The 27,213-nt window shown below is 42.6% G+C and overlaps 1 protein-coding gene across 3 annotated transcripts; it reads left to right on the forward strand.

The window, feature by feature from the left end:
- The first annotated feature begins 6,948 nt into the window (after positions 1-6,948).
- Positions 6,949-22,322, forward strand: LOC139554559 (C-type lectin domain family 4 member E-like). Of its 3 annotated transcripts, XM_071367446.1 has the most exons (9): positions 6,949-7,099; positions 16,401-16,487; positions 19,223-19,345; positions 19,690-19,785; positions 19,897-19,971; positions 20,468-20,530; positions 20,873-21,036; positions 21,154-21,287; positions 21,387-22,317. In XM_071367446.1, exons 1-9 carry the CDS (start codon positions 7,030-7,032, stop codon positions 21,553-21,555), a joined length of 981 nt encoding a protein of 326 aa, XP_071223547.1. In that variant the 5' UTR covers positions 6,949-7,029; the 3' UTR covers positions 21,556-22,317. The 3 variants fall into 3 exon arrangements, with proteins under 3 accessions (XP_071223547.1, XP_071223550.1, XP_071223548.1); XM_071367449.1 differs by lacking the exon at positions 21,154-21,287 and having other exon boundaries at positions 21,387-21,549; XM_071367447.1 differs by lacking the exon at positions 16,401-16,487 and having other exon boundaries at positions 6,974-7,099; positions 21,387-22,322.
- The last annotated feature ends 4,891 nt before the right edge of the window (positions 22,323-27,213 follow it).

The raw sequence follows: 27,213 nt of genomic DNA on the forward strand, positions 1-27,213 counted from the left end.
TTGCGTTCATTTTCTGCGAACCTTCGGTGTACTTAGTGCAAAACAACGTAACTGTCTTTCTTCTTTGGTTGAGTTTTAAGTAATTCCTCTTGGTTTTTGAGATATTTTCATCATTGCAGCATCAAGAGTTTTGTCCTTGTAGCCTCTCATTTTGAATTTATCTGTCATTTTGTTAGCATTGCTGTCAAAATCTGACTGGTGGCCAGATTCGTTTAACCCTGCGTAACTGACTGTATGGTAGACCATTCTTGAGGGGAAGGGGATTAATAATATCCGCACATAGCAAGGTATTGCAAAATCTATCAATGCCCTCTATCAATGAGATCATGTGACTAGTGTCTTTGACATAAAATGGGAGATTCTCAACCATTGGTTTAATGTGGTAATCCCCAAATTTTGAAATGTTGGATGTCAGAGTCGATTGCTGCTACCTTAATGCAGAGCCAACAGACAAGTTCCTTACTTTTCCCCCTTCTACTTGCCTCTTCCATTTTTGTGGTAATGCTGCAATTAGTTGGTTGTGATTCTGGGTAGAGCAGACATTTCCACATGTCTGTGTAAGCTGCATGTGTGATACAACTCCACCAGTCCTATTTATGATATAATTTACAAAATTATAATTTTAAAAAAAATCTTATTGAAAAAAATGTTTTTCTTTAATCAATTAGTATATTTGAGTTTAACCACTATTTGTTGTATTATTTGTTCTGTCTTTTCAGGTGGATTAAACTGAAAATGAAACCAATTTTCTATGGCTTGTTTAAAAAATAACGATATTTTGGAGATTATTTTGTTTTCAAATAACTTAAAGTGAGCAGTTGTAATCTGAATAAAGGGAAAAGGGCCATTCTTGAACATGGGGTGAGACATTCCTACTAATTTACTAGAGAACCATTTTGGATTTAAGTATAACTTTTGTATGACTGATGCCTTTAGTGAGAGGTCTAATGCTTTGATATTTAATCATTTCTGCCCTCCAAATTCCTATTCATTATATAAATAGGCCCTTTTAATTTTGTCTAACTTCACATTCAAAATAAAATTGTTTTTTGTTCATATGATTGAAAAAGCAGGTCACTAGGTGTAAGCAAAACCATAAGCAAATAAATAAACTGTGACATGACTAAAGAGTTAATCAGGGTGATTTTTCCACAAATAGACAGGTATTTTCCTTTCCATGGTAGCAAGATCTTACCTATTTTTGTTAACTTTCTATAAAAATGTATTGGAGTGAGATAATTTCTTTCTTTCGGGACTTTTATACCGAGTATGTCCATATCCCCGTCAGACCATTTTATTGGTAAACTACACGGTAATGTAAATGTTGCATTTTTTTAGTGATCCAATACGTAATATAGTAGATTTATCATAATTTGGTTTTAATCCAGAGAGGTTAGCAAAAGTATCTAGAACCTCTGAGGCTGTGGAGGGATTCTAATTGCTTAAAAGAAAACATGAATCATCAGCGTACAATGACACCTTTGTTTTAAAGCCACGGATTTCTAATCCCTTAATATTATTGTTGAATCTAATTTTAACAGCTAACATTTTGATGGCAATAATAAATAGATATGCCGATAGTGGACAACCTTGTTTTACTCCTCTTGACAGTTTAAAACTTTCTGAGATGTAGCCATTATTTACTATTTTACACCTAGGGTTACTATACATAACTTTAACCCATTTTATAAGAGATTCTCCAAAATTGAAATATTCCAGGCATTTATATATAAACTCCAGTTGTACTTTATCAAAAGCCTTTTCAAAATCAGCTATGAAAACCAGGCCTGGTCTCCCCGATATTTCTTAGTATTCTATTGTTTCCAGTACTTGTCTTATATCTCCAATGTATCGTCCATGTAAAAACACGTGTCTGACTAGGATGAATAATATCTGACAATGCCTTTTTTAAATTCTATGCGCCAAGCATTTAGCTAGAATTTTTGCAACACAACACTGAAGTGTAAGAGGCCTCCAATTTTTTTTATGGACTGGATCTTAATATATATCACTTGGATCCTGTTTCAGTAATAATTAAATCAGACCTTCTTGTTGCGTGTCTGATAATCTACCATTTGTATAGTAGTGGTTAAAACATGCTAATAATGGTTGTCTGAGTATATCAAATAAAGTTTGTTATACCTCCACTGGTATGCCATCCAACCCTGGAGTTTTCCCAAACTTAAAGGCTTTAATTGCATCAAGAAGTTCCTCTGTAATATGGCCTTCACATGAGTGTTTCTGTACATATGTTAATTTTACATTATTAATAGGAAAAACATCCATACAATTAGCTTCAGTTAGTGGAGATGGAGGAGACTGAAACGAAAACATATTCTTAAAGTACTTTACTTCCTCTTTCAAAATATAATTTGGTGAATCATGCGTGACTTCATCATTTGTAACAAGTTTCTATGCATTTTTTTTGGTAGCATTTCTATGTTGAAGATTGAAAAATAATTTGTTGCATTTTTCCGCATTCCATCCAGTTTGCTTTATTTTTATAATATATTACACTGGATCTTTCTTGAATGAGTTCCTCCATTTCTTTTTGTTTTTCCTCCAACTTATTCTGAGCCTCTATGGTACAGTTTTTATTGCTGTCTAACTGTAATGTTAGTCCTTCAATTTCCTTTGTTAATATGGATTATTTTGATCTAAATTTATTTTGAGTGGATATACCCTGCTTAAATACCCTGACCTAGTGAGATATACATGGCGGAGGCTTAATCAAGCTAGTCGTCTTGATTACTTTCTTATGTCATTCTATCTGGCACCAAAAGTAAAAAAAAAAAAGTGTTGATAGGGGATCCCCTTAAGCCATGCAGGCTTCTAAAGGCACATTTAAAAGTGTCTCATACAATAAGGGGATCTGCTGTACCTATGTTATGTCGGAAAAAGTCAGTTATAAATGATTCTGTCCAGTAGGCTTTGATTAAGTTTCCAATATCCTCACCCATGTGGAAATTCTGTAAGAGTAATATATATGCCAATTATGTGATGATACGACTGCATTCTGTCCCCTATCAACACTTTTTTTTTTTTACTTTTGGTGCCAGATAGAATGACATAAGAAAGTAATCAAGACGACTAGCTTGATTAAGCCTCCGCCATGTATATCTCACTAGGTCAGGGTATTTAAGCAGGGTATATCCACTAATTCACTAACATGATTTCCTTAACTGCCTGAGGGTGATAGTTTGTAGTGTGATTTCCTTTACGGTCCATAGAGGTATTTAAAACCGTATTAAAATCCCCCACCATAATATTAGAGTCTAGTGTTGCTTGTAGAGTTGATAAATTCTTATATATATTTTCAAAGAAGCTTGGATCATCATTATTTGGACCCTATAGGTTAATAAGCCATATCTGTTTATTGTCCAATAACATATTTATTTCTATTTACCCCCCCCCAGTCCTTTTTCCACAAAACTTCATCTAAAATTGTTGAATGAGTTTCCTGTAAACAATAGATATTATTTTCCTTTTCTTTTAGCCAGGTGTCACACCCTGATCTGTTTCACCTGTCTTTGTGATTGTCTCCACCCACCTCCAGGTGTCACCCGTTTTCCCCATTAGTCCCCGGTGTTCCCTGTTTGTCTGTTGCCAGTTTGCCTTGTCAAGTCAACCAGTGGGTTTTTCTGTGCACCTTCTTTTTCTTATCGTTCTTTTGCAAGTCATCCTGCTTTTGACCCTTGCCTGCCTTGACACTGAACCCATCTGCCTGACCATACTGCCTGCCCTGACCTCGAGCCTGCCTGCCACTCTGTACCTCCTGGACTCTGACCTTGTTTATCATCTTTTGCCTGTCCACGACCATTCTCTTGCCTGTCCCTTTGTTATCTGCTAAGCCATTACAATTATAACTGGCTATACTTATTTCACCACTAACCATAATGAGATACAAGTTTCAATTCTATTTATCAAAATATATGTTTGTGAACGTACCATTAAAAAGTAACATGATGATTGAGTGTCTATATAGCTGTACCATGATATTTGCATTGCTACTAAGTAAACCTCCAATTGGTCCCCACTATTCCACCCGCTATAAGCCCTCCTCATCCTGAGTTGGGTTGTCATCCCTATGCCCGGCAGACCGGGATCCATCCTTCGAAAATGGCACTGTGTGCTCCCCACAGAACAGAAGCAGATCAACCGCGAAATGCATTTCCATCGCCCTCACCGCGTATTATATGTAGCCATATATTTAAAATCCTGTATCTTATTTTCCATAATTATCTATTAATATTTGTAGGAATGTAGGCAATTTATGCAAAAAAATTTACCTCTCACCATTACATTATGGCAAGCAATTATTATATTAGGAAACAATTATTGTGAATCATCCTATATTGTCCCTAACTTCTTTTACCCCCTCGCAACTGTTGTGGGATACACACACTCAACCCCTTTCCCCCACAACAACCATAGACTCACATTCTCAACAGTTGCACCATCCCAGAGCCCAACTCAAGAAAGGTCTTGATTAACGAATACATATACAGTTGCAGCTGTATGAGAAGGCCTGCGAAACTGTGCAAAAACTATGGGCAGAAATGGGGAGATTTGATTAACCATTGTCACGTCCTAGATGGAGGTCAGATATACCCCCTTCCCCTGAAACACCCACGTGGTCCACGTAGTGACCATATTCCCAAGCATCTCTGTGCAGTCAGACATTTGATTGTGTGTCACCATGGACACAATAATATGCACCCTCTCTGAATGCCCCCCCCCCCCCATGGGTTACCTGCAGCTAGTGTTGCCAGCACTGCCACTGCCTGGGTGGTGGCACCCCACCGGAATCCCCCACCGGCTAGGTTCAAGGTCGTCAAGGTTCTCATTAGCAGCTTTGAGAATCTACTTGCATGTTATGCTCTTCTATCAGGGGGCTTTGGCTTTGCAGGACCGTTCCGTTCCTAGGGTTGTGGACCGTTCCATCAATATAAGATCATAAATTAGACGTATCATTTATTTGTAAATGCTGTTCCACCATGAAAGGACAAATAAGATGTATAATTCGTTATAAAATGTATATCCCTCATGTGAACAACATTGAAAGCTCTCTCACACCAATACATTGGTTCTGGGATATGCAACCATTTAATTTCTCACTCAACGCCACACTTTCCAAAACACCAAACACACACCACACCATCCATCCACACATACCGTGCCTTCTGTTTACTGAGTTTTTATCTCCACCATGTTGAATTAGTGCTTTTGTGTTCCAATTAGTTATTCTTGAAGATAGAAAAGCTATTTTTTTGTTGTATTATTACAATCCAGAACCGGGCTAGAATTTCCTTATAAGGAAATTCTATAAGTTTCCTTATTTGCCTCTGAGAAATTTGTAATTTTTTAAAATAGCCGTGGAGTAGGATGTCTCTGAACAACTGGTTATCAATATACAGTTTATCGACGAGAGCCAAGCGTTTCCCTTTAAATCTATTTTCCTTAAATTGGTTACAGAACTTTACGCCGTTCTGCAATTTCCTTCAGGAACTGGTCATTCGTGCCAGCAAGTCTTTAACCATTATTTTATCTTGAAAGAAAGTCTGACACAACTTGCTTAGGCAGGGATGGAGAGGAATTTCCACGCTTCAGTGCATTAACTATTTTCCAACATGTTGACTGTTACGAATCCCTTTGGCCCGACAGTCTAGGGGGGGGGGGGGTAAATGGGACCCGTAACATAACTCACGCAAAGTGTAGTAGTGACAAAGTAACAGTGAGAACGAAATAACCACAGACAACTAAATTCTACCGTCAAACTCAGGGTTTATTAGTAAACACACAGTAATGGGGGGGCAGGAAAAGGGGCTGAGCTGGACCCAAGGAAAGAAACAATAAGCATCCAAAAACACTCCTAAGCTAGACTAGCCTATTTCAACAACAGCTAACTAACTAACCAAAAATACAGTGGGTGGTCCACCCAGTTCTAACTAGTGTATTTAACTAAGTTTACCTACGGGTAGTGTATGCCCATGGGCGACCTGTCTGGTTACCCCCTTTTCCCACTATCAGACAAACACCATAACAAACACAATACTCACAGGTGGGGACAAAGTGACATGTATCCTAAACCACACACGAGATCTACAAACAGATGGCATTGACAGAGAGATCGAGCTCCAGAGAAAACAACTGACAGGGTTTTTAACCCAAGGGAAAGGGAATGTGATTGGGTAGGAGAAAAGGAGCAGGTGTCTTCTGATTAGCGACTGATTGATGACTGATTGGGGAATGATGATTGTCCCCTGTGAGTAGGGGAGAAGGAGAGAAAAGAAACACACACAGGATACACACAGAATACTTGTATCCGTAACATTGACGGATCACCAGCAGACTCTAAGATAGAAATTAGAAAGTAGCTTGAGTTAGCTTTCTTCATTGAGGAAGTACATCTACAGCATTCCACAAAACCTGAAACACTGCCAATCAGTCACCGAGTCAGTTTTTCGAGCGTTATCCCAGGCCTGATTTCTCATCATAATGAGATCTGAAAGTTCTATAGGGAACCAAGGATTTGTTCTATTTTGAACTCTAAGGCGTTTAAAGGGAGTGTGATTGTCTACCAGAGATATAAAAATAGATGAGAAAAGTTCTAGAGACAATTCAGTGTCAGGCAGGAAAGCTCTATCAGCTGTGTGTGTGTGTGTGTGTGTGTGTGTGTGTGTGTGTGTGTGTGTGCGTCTGTGTGTGTGTGTGTGTCACTTGCTGTTATGGTAGGTTTACAACAATAACGTCTTTCAGCAGCTTGGTGATTTCCAGTGTGGAATACAAGGTCGCTACGTGTTGGGTTAAGGTCTTCACAATATAAATATGCCTACCAATTATTAATTACTACTTGTAGTAATAACTGATTTTAGTTAAATTAATGCTGCAAAGAGAGAAAAGAGAAGTCCTGTCATTGAGCAACTGTTTTTTTTTCAACACATAGTCCCTCCCTCAGACCCCATCATATAAAATAAGTGTCTATTTGGGTTGATGGTATGAGTGTCTGGTATGAGTGTTTAGATCAGTATGTCTGAAGGAATAGTCCACGCTGATGTGAAATTCAAAAAACACCAAAGGACTGAAGGACAAGATGGTGGTATGTTCTAAACTAAAATCTATTTTTATAGACATGCTGTATGCTCAGGATGTGCAGAGTGTTCAACAAAAAGCTTCCTCTATCTGCCAATGCATATCTATACTCTAGGACAATCTAGGATTCGTTTTTGAAATGAATGCTATATAGCTGTTGATTCTTGAAGAATATTACTTAGAAACACCTCATCAGCTTAGTTCAACTGTATTACCCCATCAGAACAAATGTACGCTTGTTTTACTCCATTGTTTGTATACAATGTAATTGTATAAATCATGGTTATCATTTTTATCTCATGGTCATGGATGGTCCGTCCTCGCTCCCATAGCTCCGTCTATGAACTTGAGTGGTTACATTCCTCCAGCCCCGTCCCTCAGCTGTTTACCAAAAAATACCCAGATGGCCCCATTAAAATTATATTTATACTACACTGACTTTATATGACAACACATATTGACACCCTATTTCAAAACATGTTCCCAAGGACAAAAATTACTTACATCACAGAGATTTTAGAGACTACAATTCAAAGGGTTTGCAGGAAACATATTTGTTAGCTGGTTTGCATGCAACACTTCATGCACGCTTCATGCATTATCAGTGATCTGTGCTGATAATTATACATTACAGTTTTACTTTGTCGCTTTGGTCAAATTTTCACAAGTATCTGGTACATTTTCACAACTCTTAGTACAATACTCTAAACTGGTCACACTTGTAACTCAGCCAGTCTTTCACTCAACCTGTCATTGTGCGTTCATTTGGATTGTAAAACATCTCTCACCACACAACCACTGATTCCAAATATGTTTATTGTAAAATGTAATGAGAACATTGGTTTAATCACCGTAACATATTAACATATTTTCTATTTAGTTGTTTTAACTACCAGTTAATCCAATAGAAAACAATGCAAGATGCGTGTTTCAAATCGCCCTTAGAAGTGCTGAAAGTAAAATGCTACAGTACTGTAAATTACAGTTTTCACATTAGGCAATACACTTAAATGACCCAACAAAATTAACAAATTCTATAATTTCCTTAATATCTATCCAATGTGTAATCAAAGGTGTGATCAATGAAGACATCCTCTACAATCATTCATGCAAAAAAAATGTTTTTCAGATATAATTGTAAATGAAATTAATTAATTAAATGAATGAAAATAAAAGATAAGGTTTAGCACACATTAGTTTGCATGAAGCCTGTCTTGAGCATTTGGCCATAAATTCTCATCCACATCACAGTGAATGTCCTCATTATTCATGCACCGCAGGAAAAACCTTTTGACATGGCTAATCCAAGCTTGACATTGGTCTGCATTGATGTCGTCGAATGCCTCATTCATGGCCAGAAGTAGGGTGGCACACTCATGGGGATGGCAATCGTACAGCTTCCACCTCCATGCTGAAAAAGATTCCTCAATAGGGTTGAGGAAAGAAGAGTATAGGGTCACGAATTGGGGACGGGCCCAAAACCATGCCTGAACCACCTCTGCAGGGTGGAACCTGACATTGTCACACTCAGTGACATAGTTACCCCTTCACCTTGACAGGCCTGCTCAATTTCATTGAGAAACACAATGAGATGTGCAGCGTTGTAGGATCCAAGTAATGCCCTACATCCTACCACACCATCCTCAGAAATAGCTGCGTGATTGAGATGTTTCCCCCACATTGTCCAGGCACTTGGACGGTTGCCCGTTGGACGATGAGTTTCCGCCCACAGCGCTGAGTTTTGTCCAGGTTGAAGCCCACTTCACAACAGCATCAAGCACCATCACCCTCTAAAATATATTTTGGTTAGTTATTGTTACAGTATAGTTACACTATGATATTGTGATGTAGCATGTGCATCCATTAGTAACAGTAATACTGTATATAGTGCTGTACCTGAACATACTTGGCCTGCAGTTGTTTCACCCGGTCGTTGTTTCTCTCAAAAGGCATCAGGTAAATGTGTTTCATAGATACCTGGTGCCTCTTCAAAAGGTGGGCCATTGTTGGTAGGCTGATGGATGTCACATTGGCCAAGGGGTCATCGTTCTCCTCAATGGCCTGCTTTATTTCGTACAGCCGTATGTCATTCCTGGCCCTCACCATGTCCACCACTGCCCACTCCTGCTGGTCAGTCAGCACACGGCCACGGCCACCACCATGGGGTCTTCTGTCGGTTCTGAGGGTAGAACAGATTATTTTTATTTTATTTTATTTTTTATTTTATTTCACCTTTATTTAACCAGGTAGGCTAGTTGAGAACAAGTTCTCATTTGCAACTGCGACCTGGCCAAGATAAAGCATAGCAGTGTGAACAGACAACACAGAGTTACACATGGAGTAAACAATAAACAAGTCAATAACATGGTAGAAAAAAAGAGAATCTATATACAATGTGTGCAAAAGGTATGAGGTAGGCAATAAATCGAATAATTACAATTTAGCAGATTAACACTGGAGTGATAAATCATCAGATGATCATGTGCAAGAAGAGATACTGGTACTGGTGTGCAAAAGAGCAGAAAAGTAAATAAATAAAAGCAGTATGGGGGGTGAGGTAGGTAAATTGGGTGGGTAGTTTACAGATGGACTATGTACAGCTGCAGCGATCGGTTAGCTGCTCGGATAGCAGATTTTTAAAGTTGTTGAGGGAGATAAAAGTCTCCAACTTCAGAGATTTTTGCAATTCGTTCCAGTCGCAGGCAGCAGAGAACTGGAAGGAAAGGCGTCCAAATGAGGTTTTAGCTTTAGGGATGATCAGTGAGATACACCTGCTGGAGCGCGTGCTGCGGGTGGGTGTAGCCATCGTGACCAGTGAACTGAGATAAGGCGGCACTTTACCTAGCATAGCCTTGTAGATGACCTGGAGCCAGTGGGTCTGATGACGAACATGTAGCGAGGGCCAGCCGACTAGGGCATACAGGTCGCAGTGGTGGGTCGTATAAGGTGCTTTAGTAACAAAACGAATGGCACTGTGATAAACTGCATCCAGTTTGCTGAGTAGAGTGTTGGAAGCTATTTTGTAGATGACATCGCCGAAGTCGAGGATCGGCAGGATAGTCAGTTTTACTAGGGTAAGTTTGGCGGCGTGAGTGAAGGAGGCTTTGTTGCGGAATAGAAAGCCGATTCTTGATTTGATTTTGGATTGGAGATGTTTGATATGAGTCTGGAAGGAGAGTTTGCAGTCTAGCCAGACACCTAGGTACTTATAGATGTCCACATATTCTAGGTCGGAACCGTCCAGGGTGGTGATGCTAGTCGGGCGTGCGGGTGCAGGCAGCGAACGGTTGAAAAGCATGCATTTGGTTTTACTAGCGTTTAAGAGCAGTTGGAGGCCACGGAAGGAGTGTTGTATGGCATTGAAGCTCGTTTGGAGGTTAGATAGCACAGTGTCCAAGGAAGGGCCGGAAGTATATAGAATGGTGTCGTCTGCGTAGAGGTGGATCAGGGAATCGCCCACAGCAAGAGCAACATCATTGATGTATACAGAGAAAAGAGTCGGCCCGAGAATTGAACCCTGTGGTACCCCCATAGAGACTGCCAGAGGACCGGACAACATGCCCTCCGATTTGACACACTGAACTCTGTCTGCAAAGTAGTTGGTGAACCAGGCAAGGCAGTCATTAGAAAAACCGAGGCTACTGAGTCTGCCGATAAGAATATGGTGATTGACAGAGTCGAAAGCCTTGGCCAGGTCGATGAAGACGGCTGCACAGTAATGTCTTTTATCGATGGCGGTTATGATGTCGTTTAGTACCTTGAGCGTGGCTGAGGTGCACCCGTGACCGGCTCGGAAACCGGATTGCACAGCGGAGAAGGTACGGTGGGATTCGAGATGGTCAGTGATCTGTTTGTTGACTTGGCTTTCGAAGACCTTAGATAGGCAGGGCAGGATGGATATAGGTCTGTAACAGTTTGGGTCCAGGGTGTCTCCCCCTTTGAAGAGGGGGATGACCGCGGCAGCTTTCCAATCCTTGGGGATCTCAGATGATACGAAGGAGAGGTTGAACAGGCTGGTAATAGGGGGTGCGACAATGGCGGCGGACAGTTTCAGAAATAGGGGGTCCAGATTGTCAAGCCCAGCTGATTTGTATGGGTCCAGGTTTTCCAGCTCTTTCAGAACATCTGCTATCTGGATTTGGGTAAAGGAGAAGCTGGGGAGGCTTGGGCGAGTAGCAGCGGGGGGGGCGGGGCTGTTGGCCAAGGTTGGAGTCGCCAGGAAGAAGGCATGGCCAGCCATTGAGAAATGCTTGTTGAAGTCTTCGATTATCACGGATTTATCGGTGGTGACCGTGTTACCTAGCCTCAGTGCAGTGGGCAGCTGGGAGGAGGTGCTCTTGTTCTCCATGGACTTTACAGTATCCCAGAACTTTTTGGAGTTAGAGCTACAGGATGCGAATTTCTGCTTGAAAAAGCTGGCCTTTGCTTTCCTGACTGACTGCGTGTATTGGTTCCTGACTTCCCTGAACAGTTGCATATCGCGGGGGCTCTTCGATGCTATTGCAGTTCGCCACAGGATGTTTTTGTGCTGGTCGAGGGCAGTCAGGTCTGGAGTGAACCAAGGGCTATATCTGTTCTTGGTTCTGCATTTTTTGAACGGAGCATGCTTGTCTAATATGGTGAGGAAGTAACATTTAAAGAATGACCAGGCATCCTCAACTGACGGGATGAGGTCAATATCCTTCCAGGGTACCCGGGCCAGGTCGATTAGAAAGGCCTGCTCGCAGAAGTGTTTTAGGGAGCGTTTGACAGTGATGAGGGGTGGTTGTTTAACCGCAGACCCGTGGCGGATACAGGCAATGAGGCAGTGATCGCTGAGATCTTGATTGAAGACAGCAGAGGTGTATTTGGAGGGCAGGTTGGTCAGGATAATGTCTATTAGGGTGCCCATGTTTACGGATTTAGGGTTGTACCTGGTGGGTTCCTTGATGATTTGTGTGAGATTGAGGGCATCAAGCTTGGATTGTAGGACTGCCGGGGTGTTAAGCATATCCCAGTTTAGGTCACCTAACAGAACAAACTCTGAAGCTAGATGGGGAGCGATCAATTCACAGATGGTGTCCAGGGCACAGCTGGGAGCTGAGGGGGGTCGGTAGCAGGCGGCAACAGTGAGAGACTTATTTCTGGAGAGATTAATTTTTAAAATTAGAAGTTCGAACTGTTTGGGCATAGACCTGGAAAGTATGACAGAACTTTGCAGGCTATCTCTGCAGTAGATTGCAACTCCTCCCCCTTTGGCAGTTCTATCTTGACGGAAAGTGTTATAGTTGGGTATGGAAATCTCAGAATTTTTGGTGGCCTTCCTAAGCCAGGATTCGGACACGGCAAGGACATCAGGATTGGCAGAGTGTGCTAAAGCGGTGAGTAAGGCAAACTTAGGGAGGAGGCTTCTGATGTTGACATGCATGAGGCCAAGGCTTTTTCGATCGCAGAAGTCAACAAATGAGGGTGACTGGGGACATGCAGGGCCTGGGTTTACCTCCACATCACCCGAGGAACAGAGGAGTAGTAGGATGAGGGTGCGGCTAAAGGCTATCAAAACTGGTCGCCTAGAGCGTTGGGGACAAAGAATAAAAGGAGCAGATTTATGGGCGTGGTAGAATAGATTCTGGGCATAATGTGCAGACAGGGGTATGGAGGGGCGCGGGTACAGCGGAGGCAAGCCCAGGCACTGGGTGATGATAAGAGAGGTTGTATCTCTGGACATGCTGGTCTCAATGGGTGAGGTCACCGCATGTGTGGGGGGTGGGACAAAGGGGGTATCAGAGGTACGGAGAGTGGAACTACAGGGTCCATTGCAAACCAAAACAATGACAATGAAAACTAGCCTGAACAACAGTATGCAAGGCATATTGATATTTGAGAGAGACATACAATAAGGCATAAAGTGATTGCAGGTCTTGATTGGGAGAGCTAGCTAAAACAACAGGTAAGATAACAGCAGCAATAACAGGGTGCTAGTCTGACACAGCAACAACAGGTAAAAATGGCGATGACTAGGCAGAGAGGGTCGGATTAACTACACACAGATCCTGAGTTAAAGCACAGAGCCGACAGATAAGACACAAATAAACAGAATGGAGTACCGTGAATTAATGGACAGTCAAGCATGCATCAGCTATGTAGCCAAGTGATCATAGTGTCCAGGGGGCAGCCGTAGATGGAGCAGAGGAGGCCTCCACTAAGCTAGCACGCGGCGTGTAAAGTTAGTAGCCCGGGGGGTGGTCTGCTCAGACGGAGGGGGTCTGCTCAGACGTGGTTGTGTTGACAGAGAATCCAAGCCAGATGGCGATGGCGAAAGAGAGGTTGTGAATTGTAGAATAGTGTTTGCTAACTGGTGCTAGCTTCGTGGCAGTGGCAGTGGCACTAGCTCTTCAGCTAGCCGGCAGATGGGCCTAGCTCGAGGCTAGCTCAAGGCTAACTGGTGCTTGCTTCGGGACAGAGGTGTTAGCCAGTAGTAGCCACTCGGTTGCAGCTAGCTAGCTGTGATGATACGGTGTAATTGTCCAGAGCTTGCGTCAGGAATCCGGTGATGTGGTAGAGAAAAAGCAGTCCTATATGCTCTGGGTTGATATCGCGCTTGCAGCTAGCCGGCAGATGGGCCTAGCTCAAGGCTAACTGGTGCTTGCTTCGGGACAGAGGTGTTAGCCAGTAGTAGCCACTCGGTTGCAGCTAGCTAGCTGTGATGATACGGTGTAATTGTCCAGAGCTTGCGTCAGGAATCCGGTGATGTGGTAGAGAAAAAGCATTCCTATATGCTCTGGGTTGATATCGCGCTGCAGCTAGCCGGCAGATGGGCCTAGCTCGAGGCTAGCTCAAGGCTAACTGGTGCTTGCTTCGGGACAGAGGTGTTAGCCAGTAGTAGCCACTCGGTTGCAGCTAGCTAGCTGTGATAATACGGTGTAATTGTCCAGAGCTTGCGTCAGGAATCCGGTGATGTGGTAGAGAAAAAGCAGTCCTATATGCTCTGGGTTGATATCGCGCTTGCAGACTGGCAGGTATCGGCCCGGTATTGAAGCTGGCTGTGTCCGAGTTAAGGGCGAAGACCGCGGCAGTGGCTAACTGACTACTAGCTAGTAGCTAGTTATCTGGCTAGCTTCTGATTGTGGTTACGGTTCTAAAGTATATAAAAAATAGCACATAGTACCACATTGGGTGAGGCGGAATGTAGGAATGTATATTCAGTTCCTAGATGGAAAGTGAAATTAAAATAAATACGAAATGTATACGAAAAATACGAATACTATTTACACGGGACAAGACAGGACAAAGACACATCCGACTGCTACGCCATCTTGGATTCCAACATGAAATCCTGTCAATAGATCATACTGTAACATGTTTTGTGAATTTACATGCATTACAATATGTAAATGTAAAGGTAAAGCATAGTGCATATCCTCAAGACTTACCGGGTTTTCTTGGTGAAATTTTCTCAGGATCAATTTGACAGTTGATCTTTTCAGATTGGGGTGAACTAATCTTTCAGCCTCTGCCATGGTAATGATTTATCACGTTCAACGACGATGGCCCTGATTTCATTAGACACAAAAGTTCCCTGGCCACTGCCTCCCTCTCTCTGATGTCCACCTCTTTGACAGGGCCCAGTCCCACCTCTTTGACCTCTTTGACAGGGCCCATGCCCAACGCTTTGACCTCTTTGATGGGGCCCATGCCCAACGCTTTGACCTCTTTGATGGGGCCCATGTCCAACGCCTTGACCTCTTTGACGGGGCCCATGTCCAACGCCTTGACCTCTTTGACGGGGCCCATGCCCAACGCTTTAACCTCTTTGATGGGGCCCATGTCCAACGCCTTGACCTCTTTGACGGGGCCCATGTCCAACGCCTTGACCTCTTTGATGGGGCCCATGCCCAACGCTTTAACCTCTTTGATGGGGCCCATGCCCAACGCTTTAACCTCTTTGACAGGGCCCAGTCCCACCTCTTTGACCTCTTTGACAGGGCCCAGTCCCACCTCTTTGACCTCTTTGATGGGGCCCAGTCCCACCTCTTTAACCTCTTTGATGGGGCCCATGCCCAACGCTTTAACCTCTTTGATGGGGCCCATGTCCAACGCCTTGACCTCTTTGACGGGGCCCATGTCCAACGCCTTGACCTCTTTGACGGGGCCCATGTCCAACGCCTTGACCTCTTTGACGGGGCCCATGCCCAACGCTTTAACCTCTTTGATGGGGCCCATGTCCAATGCCTTGACCTCTTTGACGGGGCCCATGTCCAACGCCTTGACCTCTTTGATGGGGCCCATGCCCAACGCTTTGACCTCTTTGATGGGGCCCATGTCCAACGCCTTGACCTCTTTGACGGGGCCCATGTCCAACGCCTTGACCTCTTTGATGGGGCCCATGCCCAACGCTTTGACCTCTTTGATGGGGCCCAAGCCCAACGCCTTGACCTCTTTGACGGGGCCCATGTCCAACGCCTTGACCTCTTTGACGGGGCCCATGTCCAACGCCTTGACCTCTTTGATGGGGCCCATGCCCAACGCTTTGACCTCTTTGATGGGGCCCATGTCCAACGCCTTGACCTCTTTGACGGGGCCCATGTCCAACGCCTTGACCTCTTTGATGGGGCCCATGTCCAACGCCTTGACCTCTTTGATGGGGCCCAAGCCCAACGCCTTGACCTCTTTGATGGGGCCCAAGCCCACCTCTCTGACAAGCCCCTTGTCCACGAGCTCTTTGATTTCCACCTCTCCCTTGCTGTCTTTCCTGCTCCATGTTGAAATCAATTAGCAACAACTAGTAGTCATTATGTATGGTTATCATGCATCATACATGTCATTTAGATGTTTATACTTTACAAACGCACATTTTATTTTTGTAGTTCTCAAAATCCATATATAGTGGACAAACCAGTTTAAAATTCATAGGTTTACCAACCGGGTAAGTGGTTGGCCATTAAGCCCATAAAGAGAATCACAAATGTATTTGAACAAATGAGAAGAGAATCACATGAAAAGTATTGTGAGCGTTGCATTGTGAAAGGCAATGACTTTATATGAAAGGTATTTCTAGATGAAACAGAGATCAGGTTTGGTGAAAAGGTTTCTGTGTGATTTTGTGTGTTGTACTTTAGTCAATTGAAAATGTGCTTAAAGTTTTGAAACAACAGCCTTTTACATCTGTTTTGAGTTTGTACAAAATTTTACCGCATACTTGTGAAAACAGGACCAAAGTGCTAAAAACAAAAACGAATAAACTGAGTGTTAAAAATGCTGGTTCAGGAACAGCCAATGTGATGAGAGGAGTTTTGTCTTGTGCTCACACTTTCATTGTTGCATTCCAGCAACAACATCCACAGCGAATGATGCCACGTACTCTGAAATCTCAATTCCCAAAGCCGGACGCAACCAGCCATCTACCGACACTAATGGTATGTGTGTGTGTATGTGTGTGTGTGTAGGTGCGTGCATTTACATTTACATTTAAGTCATTTAGCAGACGCTCTTATCCAGAGCGACTTACAAATTGGAAAGTTCATACATATTCATCCATATTCATCCTGGTCCCCCCGTGGGGAATGAACCCACAACCCTGGCGTTGCAAGCGCCATGCTCTACCAACTGAGCCACACGGGACCAACTGAGCCACGCGTGCGTGGGTGAATATGCGCGGGATTGTGTGGGTCAGATGAAGTCAGTGCAAAGTGCAAGCTAGGCAAAACAATGAGGAAGTTTCTTACATATGGGTGAAAAAAAAGTTTCCAAGATGCAGAACAGATTCTATTTTAGCATTTTTGTCAAAAACCATGTTCCTTGTTCCTACAAGTCATACACTGAGTGTCCAAAACATTAGGAACACCTTCCTAATATTGAGGTGCACCCCCCTTTTACCATCAGAACTGCCTCAATTTGTCGGTACATGGACTCTACAAGGTGTTGAAAACGTTCCACAGGGATAATGGCCTATGTTGACTCCAATGTAGTGTCAAAATGGCTGGATGTCCTTTGGGTGGTGGGCCATTCTTGATACACACAAGAAACTGTTGAGCGTGAAAAACCCAGCAGTGTTGCAGTTCTTGACACACTCAAACCGGTGCGCCTGGCACCTGCGACCATACCCCGTTCAAAGGCACTTAAATATTTTGTCTTGCCCATTGACCCTCTGAATGACACACACAATCCATGTCACAATTGTTTCAAGGCTTAAAAATCCTTCTTTAACCTGTTTCCTCCCCTCCATCTACACTGATTGGTGGATTTAACAAGTGACAGCAATACGGGATCATAGCTTTCACCTGGTCAGTCTATGTCATAGAAAGAGCAGGTGAGCAATCCCAAGTACTTCTTTGCCACAACTATTTTCTGTGACTTTCAATTCATTTCCGCGGTACAATTAACAACCATGGCAATAAATGCTAAAAAGCCCACCGTACTGAAGCAACTATTCTTCCCATCACTCTTGATCTCTGCCTACTCCCAGGAATGCTCTCACCCTGTACCCATCTTCCTCTACCACTCTCTTCACTGCTTAGGCATACAACACTTTCTGTTCTATTGTGACCCTGGCAACCTCAATCTGCCTTTCTCTCACCGGACACCTCCGATCTCCATCCCCATGATCACCCTCACAACTAACACAACTTTCTCCACCGATACCACACATTCCTTCGTCTCATGTCCTCCTGCACACTTCTCACATATGGGCATGTCCCTCCTACACACTGCTGCAATATGCCCATAAACATGACAGCTAAAACAGTCATATTTTTGTAACAAACTCTCACGTGATAACTGACACTTCCTACATTGACCTTATCTGGTAACGACTCTGCATCAAAACTCAGCATGACAGACAATGTCTTCTCCGTTTGCCCACCGTATCTACGTCTCATCAAGTGGTGGGTGTCACAGACACTGGGAATGTTCCATTTCAACTGCTCTTCCTCAACACTTAATGCCACTCTCGTTATCACTCCTTTCGACGGCTCCTTGCTCCAGAGAACAAAGCACGGCACAATTCTTGTCCCTAATCTCGTAATCCGGAGCGCCCTCTCCCTCTGGGGGGAGGAAATATAATAAATCATCACGAGTCCATTCCGAGTTACTTTCACCAACTCAACAGTCCCCAACCTCTCCTCCACCCAACCTGACACCACATATGGATCAACCAAACAACAAGGATCCATTCCCTTCGAGCTCCCGAGTGGCGCAGAGGTCTAAGGCACTGCATCACAGTGCTAGAGGTGTCACTACAGACCCTGGTTTAATTCCGGGCTGTATCACAACTGGCTGTGATCGGGTGTCCCATAGGGTAGCGCACAATTTGCCCTGTGTCATCCTGGTTAGGGTTTAGCTGGTGTAGGCTGTCAATGTAAATAAGAATTTGTTCTTGATGGACTTGCCTAGTTAAATAAAAAATGGATATCTCACCCCCACTGGGCCAAAATCAGCCTTGGGACAATCATCGCCGCAGGTACCTCACTCTCAAGTTCCATCCAACTTCTATGCAGCAGTCATCACTGCACCTGCCACCACATTTAATTGATCCTCACTCTCCCCCTGTCCCATTTCCTCCTCAAGCTCTTCCAAAAGGTCTGTGTGATCCTCCATTCCAAATTCACTAAAAATCTTCCATGTCTCTCCTTTTTATCTTCCATCATCTTCTCCTTCACCAGATCTTTCAGAAGGCCTGTGTAATCCCCCACTCCATGTTTTTTCATAATAGGCTGCACTTTCTTCCTTATTTCCTTTTCCGCCATCTTCCCCACCGTGGCCTCTGCCCAACACCCCGACCGCCTCTCCGCCCACTACGGATTGTTGGTCGACTCAATGATTTAGCCGGAGTTTATTTTTTCTCGCTTCAGCTCAAAAAATGTTGTGGTTGCATCATATTTCGTTGTATACTTTCTGACGTTTGCATCGATGCACGCTTCAAAGTATGTACAAACGGAGTACGCATTTGAGAAGTGTCCTCCATGCTTCGTTTTGCACACTTTGATTTGGACTATACTCTGACCTCCCGTGTTCCAATTTGTGTGCTCTGAGCACAGTATGCATTTTGAGGAACACCCTCAGTGTACGTTTTCTTCATCTCTAACATACAATAAAATGAAGTAGCGAGTGTTATAGGTTGTCAGTTTAATTCATTCTCTCTCTGTCTCCTCAGCTGGTGACCCTGATTCTCAGGAGGGGTCAAAGGTCAGAGCAGGTGGATGTGACCCTGTCAAAGTGGTCCTGGTGACTCTCTGTTTTCTTCTGATGGGGACGGTCATTGGACTTCGGTTCCTGTGTGAGTGACCTAGATAGTGGAGGTGGCTAGTCTAAAGCAGACTCTATATCGGAGACAGATTCATAGAGGCTCTTGTTCAGAGCTATAAATGTAGAGTAATATGTAGACACATTTTTAGCGCAAGAGCTGGAAAATCCCCACAGTACTGCTTCAAATGGATAAATGTTTCATGCCAGGTCATCTAATTTCTGTAACAATATAACTGATACAATATAAAAATGTTGGTGAATAAAATGAATAGCTATTTGTAATACTTTTCACAATCAACTAATATTACATTATCATGCAGAATAATGTTGGGGTCAGATTCCTACAATTTAAAATGTATGTCTTTTTGCAATCAGATATCAGCAACCTGCCAACCAAAAACACAGAGCTCCAAATTCTGCAAGCGGCTTACAATCAAAATCTTACAGGTTTGGAAAAAGCTTTTACATCAGGTGAGTTTAGTTCACACAAAGACAATGTTCACATCGGTTTAATAATATAACTGTTTATATGTAGCTGGATGTAGGGAACTTGAGTCAGAGTTGTTATCTTTTGGCAACTAGCTTTAAAGATCAAAAACAGAGAGCTTCAAGAACTGCAAGACAAGAACAAAGATCTTCATGAGAAGAAACGTGCAGGTGAGTGACACAGATATGACCCTCCAATTAAATTGTATTGTCTGCCAGTAATACAGCCTTTCCATTGAATCCAGTGACATTTTCATCCTTATAAATTAATATTAGAAAAAAGTGCAGCTTTTGTTATTGCTAAAACACTCTCAGTGTTGGATAATTCCAAAAAGTATGGATTCCAATGTCACGCTGTGAAAATGATGCAGGTTGGCATTTATTGTTATGACTCTTGCCCTGGAGGCAGCTCTGCAGGGTGGTCACCTGCTGGCACAGCCACAAAGTTATAAAATCTGATTTTAAACCTAACCTTAACCCTAACCTTAACCCTAATCTCAACCATACTGCTAGCCCAAACCTTAAATGAAGACCAAACAGCTCATTTTGTTTTCATAATCTTTGTGAGGCCCATCTAGCGGGAGTCGCTCAGTTCTGCCTTCAGGGCAGGATTCATGGCAATAAACTTCAACCTGCGAAAAGCATAATTATCTTTAATTCACAACAGTTCAGCAACAAAATGAAGAATTGAGAAAGCAGAAACCTTCACCCTCTTGCCCTACAAACAGAGGTGAGATTACATTATGAGGGAATGTGTTTACTCATAGATGTAGTATGTTGTATTAAGTTAAAAACCTGTTTCAGATAGCAATCCTGAGTTAAACTCAAAACTACTTCAAATCAAGTTGTCAACTTCAGAGGCAGTCGATTTTTGTTTTAGTCCCTCCTTATTCATTGATGCAACAATATAGCATACTTGAATAGTTGTTAAATAATCATACAGTATGTCTCATATCCACATGGATTGTACACTATCAGTAACACAAAAACAAAAGGCATTTGACTATAGGTAGGCATGGAGATCAGTGTAGTGTACTGACAATGCATTGGGTTATATCTGTTCTCTCCACAGGGAATAAAGACTGTCCTAAACCTAGAAACTGTGCTGAAGACTGGGAGTATTATGGGGGGAAGTGCTATTACTTCTCCCCTGATAAACTGACCTGGGTTCAGAGTCGGGATGAGTGTATCACCAGGGGGGGACACCTTGTCATCATAGGGAGCCGAGAGGAGCAGGTATGAATCTATTACTGATTCTCTCAGTTGTTTTGATGCACATTTTTCCTTTCCTCTACTGACATAGAAATTACAATAAATCTTGACATAATTCTTCAAACAATGTTTCTGGTGAAGAAATTCTTAGATCAGAAAATTGGTAGAGAAATAACTACGGAGCCTGAAGTCAAGTTCTGGATTGGGCTGACGGACAGTACAAACGAGAATGAGTGGTTATGGGTGGACAATTCATCTCTCAATTCAAGCACAAGGTTTGAATGCATGTTTAAATCAATATCACAATACAATCACCCTAGACGAAAACGTATTATGATCATACCTCTTATGTATTATCATCCTTCAATCCATAGATTCTGGCTTGGTGACAAGGAGCCTGATAACTGGAAAGGAGAAAAAGGAGAATATCCCGAGGGTGAAGACTGTGCTAGAATGGGGAAACCGGGTGGTAATACCGGGTGGTTGGATTTCAACTGTAATAAGACTCAAAGAAGAATATGTGAGACAAAATCGCCCTTGTGAAACAGTATCTTTAAGAAACTCAACAGTTCCTTAAATATGTCTCTGAACAACAGCAAAGTATTTTTTGCTGGCATTGATAAAAAGGAGGAGAAACTGTATTGTGACTGGTTTACAGGAGATTACTACTGATATTCACATATCTTTCTTTTTTTGTACATACATGTTTTATGATTATTATGCTATGGTATAAAACAAACCAAATCCGACATGGAGTCTCATGAAAAACATGTCAGATATATTCAGTTCACGCCTCTTCACTTCTCAGTAGGCTACAGGTGTTGGATCTTAATTTGGCCAGTATTGTTGTTGCAATAGGATATGAACTTTAGTCCATAAATCAAATCAAATGTTGCTTGATTGGTGGTTAAGCTATTAGCTGGCCAAATTTAAGCTACATGAAAAGTGCAATACTGTTAATTAACCGTGTGTTAGTGTGGGTTTTCAATTAATTTATGTAAATCATGAAGCCCATCTGCATTTTGCGGTGCAGAAAAATTCTCAGCAACAAAAGAGTGATAAAATAAAATCCTACACCTGTACATCATCCTCAGTGTGTTTTGTACATGTATATTTATGCTTATCAGTGCTGTCTCTAGGCTAGTCATTTGAGAAAAAAATATTGTGTGTGTGTATATCCAAACATCAGGAAACCATTGAATTAATAAAGTGTCAAAAGTAAAAATAGTTTTTTTATCAGTTTATTTATTAAGAAGACTTGTCGTCTTACCTACAGTAGTTCAGGGGGTAGAAAAAGTAGAGATGCCAGAATGCCTACTGTACACTTCTCTAGTGGTGTATCATGAATATTCAAAAGGTTGAAAATAAAGAATTGTCATTTGAGGTTTGACACAAAGCTTTAAAGTTAGTGTATTAAAGGGATGAATTAGTGTCTCCATACCCACCACATGTACATGCTGCTTTGCAGTAGTCTGAGAGATCACTATTCATTATTAGATTACCAAGATGGTGAAATGGAGCCCCATACATGGTCATTGGTGATTTTAGCATGTAATTCTTGATGTGACAAACTCCACACATTTTTTTTTTTAGATGCATGCCAGCAAAGCCACTACACAACACAACACTAAACAATACACAAATTGCACTATAACGGTGACAAATAAACTGTTAGGGCCTATATAAAGCAGTCCCAACACCTTATCACTGCTACACCTGGCTAATAAGGGAGCCTTGTCTGGCAGCGAAACAGTTCATTCAGCCTCATTTACTGCCTTTCAAAAAAACATAGCTGATATGGCTGACTTGCTTAAACAAATGTGGTTTCTACTGACAATTGAGATGTACAAACTATGGCATAAGGGGACGAGCGAATAAGAAACAATCTGAAAATTCGATTAAGACATTAATGAGCGAGCTAGGACAGACGAAGTCCATTCGGAAAGTATTCAGACCCATTTCCTTTTTCCACATTTTGTTTCATTACAGTCATATTCTAAAAGGGATTACATTTTTGTTTTAAATCGCATCAATCTACACACAGTACCCCATAACTACAAAGCGAAAACAGGTTTTCAAAATTTTGAAAAAACCCAGAAAGACCCTTTGCTATGAGACTCGAAATTGAGCTCAGGTGCATCCTGTTTCCATTGATCATCCTTGAGATGTTTCTACAACTTGATTGGAGTCCACCTGTGGTAAATTCAATTGATTGGATATTATTTGTAAAGGCACACACCTGTCTATATAAGGTCCCACAGTTGACAGTGTATATCAGAGCAAAAACCAAGCCATAAGGTCGAAGGAATTGTCCGTAGAGCTCCGAGACAGGATTGTGTCGAGGCACAGATCTGGGGAAGGGTTCCAAAAAATGTCTGCAGCATTGGTTCCCCAAGAACACAGTGGCCTCCATCACTCTTAAATGGAAGACGTTTGGAACCATTAAGACTCTTCCTAGAGCCGGCCACCCGGCCAAAGTGAGCAATCAGGGGAGAAGGGCCTTGGTCAGGGAGGTGACCAAGAACTCGATGATCACTCTGACACAGCTCCAGAGTTCCTCTGTGGAGATGGGAGAACCTTCCAGAAGGACAACCAACTCTGCAGCACTCCACCAATCAGGCCTATATGGTAGAGTGGCCAAACGGAAGCCACTCCTCAGTAAGAGGCACATGACAGCCCGCTTGGAGTTTGCCAAAAGACACCTAAAGACTCTCAGACCATGAGAAACAAGATTCTCTGGTCTGATGAAACCAAAATTGAACTCTTTGGCCTGAATACCAAGCGTCACGTCTGGAGGAAACCTGGCACCACCCCTACGGTGAAGCATGGTGGTGGCAGCAAACATGCTGTGGGGAAGTGTTTCAGTGGCAGGCACTGGGAGACTAGTCAAGATCAAGGAAAAGATGAATGGAGTAAAGTGCAGAGAGATTCTTGATGAAAACCTGCTCCAGAGCCCTCAGGACCTCAGACTGGAGCAAAAGTTCAACAGGACAACGATTCCAAACACACAGCCAAGACAATACAGGAGTGTCTTCGGGACAAGTCTCTGAATGTTGTTGAGTGGCCCAGCCAGAGCCTGGACTTGAACCCAATCAAACATCTCCGGAGAGACCTTAAAAATAGCTGTGCAGCAACGCTCCCCATCCCACCTGACAGAGCTTGAGAGGATCTGCAGAGAAGAATTAGGAGAAACTCCCCAAATACAGGTGTGCCAAGCTTGTAGCGTCATATCCAAGAAGACTCGAGGCTGTAATCGATGCCAAAGGTGTCACGTTCCTGACCTGTTTTCTGTTAGTTTTGTATGTGTTAGTTGGTCAGGACGTGAGTTTGGGTGGGCAGTCTATGTTTTCTGTTTCTATGTTGGTTTATTTACCTAATATGGTTCTCAATTAGAGGCAGGTGGTTTTCATCTCCTCTGATTGAGAATCATATTAAGGTAGGTAGTTTCACAGTGTTTGTTTGTGGGTGGTTGTCTCCTGTGTCTGTGTCTATGTTGCACCATATGGGACTGTTTCGTTCGTTCGTCGTTTGGTGTAGTCATTTTCCTGTTCGTTCGTTCTGCGTTACATGTAAGTCCTTACGTTCAGGTCTGTCTACCTTCGGTTTGTTATTTTGTTTAGTTGTCAAGTATAGTTCGTCTTGTCTTGTTCAATAAATTCATTATGTCTTATTCCAACGCTGCATTTTGGTTCAATCCATGCTCCTCCTCTTCGGATGAAGAGGAGGAACGCCGTTACAAAAGGTACTTCAACAAAGTACTGAGTTAAGGGTCTGAATACTTACGTAAATGTCATATTTCAGTTTTTTCCCATACATTTAAAAAAAATCTAAAAACCATTTTTTTGCTTTGTCGTTATGGGGTATTGTGTGCAGAATGAAGAAAAAAAACGATTTACTCCATTTTAGAAAAAAGCTGTAAGGTAACATGTGGAAAAAGTCAAGGGGTCTGAATACGTTCTGAATGCACTGGAACTATTTGTTCAGCATTTCTGAAATGTACAGCGACAGAATTCAGAGCATGGGCCGTTCTTACAGTATTCTCCTTTCTAAGACAGTCTATAGGCTACATGTGCACCACCAAGTCAGAACACTAGGCTAAGTTATGGACCAAATTATTAGGGTGAGGCACATGGGTTGCTAACAGCTTACTACACAACATAGTTAATATTACTTCCTTAGCTACAGTATACATATCTCCCTGGCATATTACATCATTTATGCAGCAGCATACAGTACATTTTTGGACTCACCTTGTTGTGCTACAGTATTCTCACAAACAGGAAGGTTGGGCGGCGGTCCTTCGTGGGCAAATTTTGTCATCAAACTTTGTCAAAGTCTGCCATTCTCTGTATTTATGGTGCTTTCAATGCAACTGTGAAAAAGATGACATCAGTGATCTTCAGGTCGGAGCTCTAGAAAGAGGCCGAGTTCCCGTCTTGCAATTCCGAGTTGGATGACCGTTTAAAATTTCCCAGCCTCCCGGGTGGCGCAGTGGTCTAAGGCACTGCATCGCAGCTGTGCCACCAGAGATTCTACGTTCGAGCCCAGGCTCTGTCGCAGTCGGCCGCAACCGGAGGTCCATGGGGCGACGCCCAATTGGCCCAGCTGAGTTAGGGAGGGTTTGGCTGGCAGGGATATCCTTGTCTCATTGCGCACTAGTGACTCCTGTGGCAGGCCGGGTGCAGTGCATGCTGACCAGGTCGCCAGGTGTATGGTGTGCATGGTGTCAAGAAGCAGTGCGGCTAGGTTGTGTTTCGGAGGATGCATGGCTCTCAACCTTTGCCTCTCCTGAGTCCGTACGGAAGTTGCAGCGATGAGACAAGACTGTAACTACTACCAATTGAATACCACGAAATTGGGGAGAAAAAAGAAAAAAAAGAAAAAAAACGTAATTTCCCAGTCGGAGCTAGTTTTTTCCCAGTTCTCTTGAACTCACTGAAGTCTGAGATTTTCCAGTTCCTAGTTTCCTGTTGTTTTGATTGTGGCAGAAGTCATGCTGGATTGACAGCATGGCCAATGTTGAATGTTTATCCCTTTAAGCTTGGAAAACAGACCCTTACACGCAGACTTGAACGACACACTGAATAGCAGGCTAGTGATTGCTGTTAGCCACTGATTCCTTCAAAACCACTCATTGTTGAATTTTTGATTTCCAACTTGTGCAATGGCCGATGAGAACCGATACGTTATATTTATAATTTCTCTTCATATGACAAGGAAGAAAAGGATTTGCCAGTAGATTGACAACTTGATTCATGATGATGACTGCTAGCTAATATTTTGAAAATATGATGTTGACATGATCAGTCCAATCAAACCTACTGTAGATATAACATGATTTCACATCATTTTATCTGTGGCCAATGACCTTGAGCCTTCTTGGATGGGCACTTCTAATGTAACTCTATGGCACCACCCAAGGGGCTTGAATTTTCAAGCTCTCCCCGTAGATTTTGCGTTGACGTAGTGTCCCCATGAGTGACAGAACACTGAGCCAACTAGAGAACATTACTAACCCCTACCTACACTCCATATTTTCTGCTAGCTACTCCACCACTACAGAAAGCATTGAGCTAGGCTGAAACACCTGCATTTTGGAGCTGCCTTACTCAAGAAAGCAAAAAAAGTTTGTATGCGGCTTTATTAACTCAATAATATATATATTTTTTTTTACATTGTTTGCAAAATTATATGTGACAAGTATTAATGCCAAAAAACAGGCACATATATATATATATATATATATATTATAGCTAAACAGGTAGGGCTCAAAACTGGTGGCTCTGCCCCACCTGCCCTTAATGACGGGTCGCCATTGTACATAGTTAGCGCTAGCCTCTTGAATTGGAATCTAACATCTTGTGGCATATGATTTAGCACAGTGTTCCCATCAACCTAATACAGTGCTAGAGAGACTAGATGCCTAAATCACATGAAACGTTCTCTTTGAGTTGGTTAAGGTAAAGTGATTTTGAAATAAAATGTACAATGTTTACCATTAGTGTACACATTCAAGAGACAACACTGTGACTCCTAAGGATCCTCCCCAGCTCCTGGTTGATCCACTCCACCTGCCAGTTGGACTGAGGCCGGAATCCACATGTGAGGCTGACCGTGGCCCCCAGATTCTGATAGAAGGCTCTCCATACCCGCAAGGTGAATTTTATGCTCTCCATACCCACAACGTCCTCCGGAAGGCCA

Source organism: Salvelinus alpinus, chromosome 26 (genome assembly GCF_045679555.1).
Source record: "Salvelinus alpinus chromosome 26, SLU_Salpinus.1, whole genome shotgun sequence".
NCBI classification, from domain to species: domain Eukaryota; kingdom Metazoa; phylum Chordata; class Actinopteri; order Salmoniformes; family Salmonidae; genus Salvelinus; species Salvelinus alpinus.

What these genes read in the sequence shown, in the direction of transcription:
- LOC139554559 (XM_071367446.1), top strand. Translation starts at nt 7,030, where the DNA reads ATGTCTGAAGGAATAGTCCACGCTGATGTGAAATTCAAAAAACACCAA. An exon ending in GACTGAAGGACAAGATGGTG is followed by an intron (nt 7,100 to 16,400) that starts GTATGTTCTAAA and finishes GTTGCATTCCAG; the next exon opens with CAACAACATCCACAGCGAAT. An exon ending in TAGGGAGCCGAGAGGAGCAG is followed by an intron (nt 21,037 to 21,153) that starts GTATGAATCTAT and finishes TTTCTGGTGAAG; the next exon opens with AAATTCTTAGATCAGAAAAT.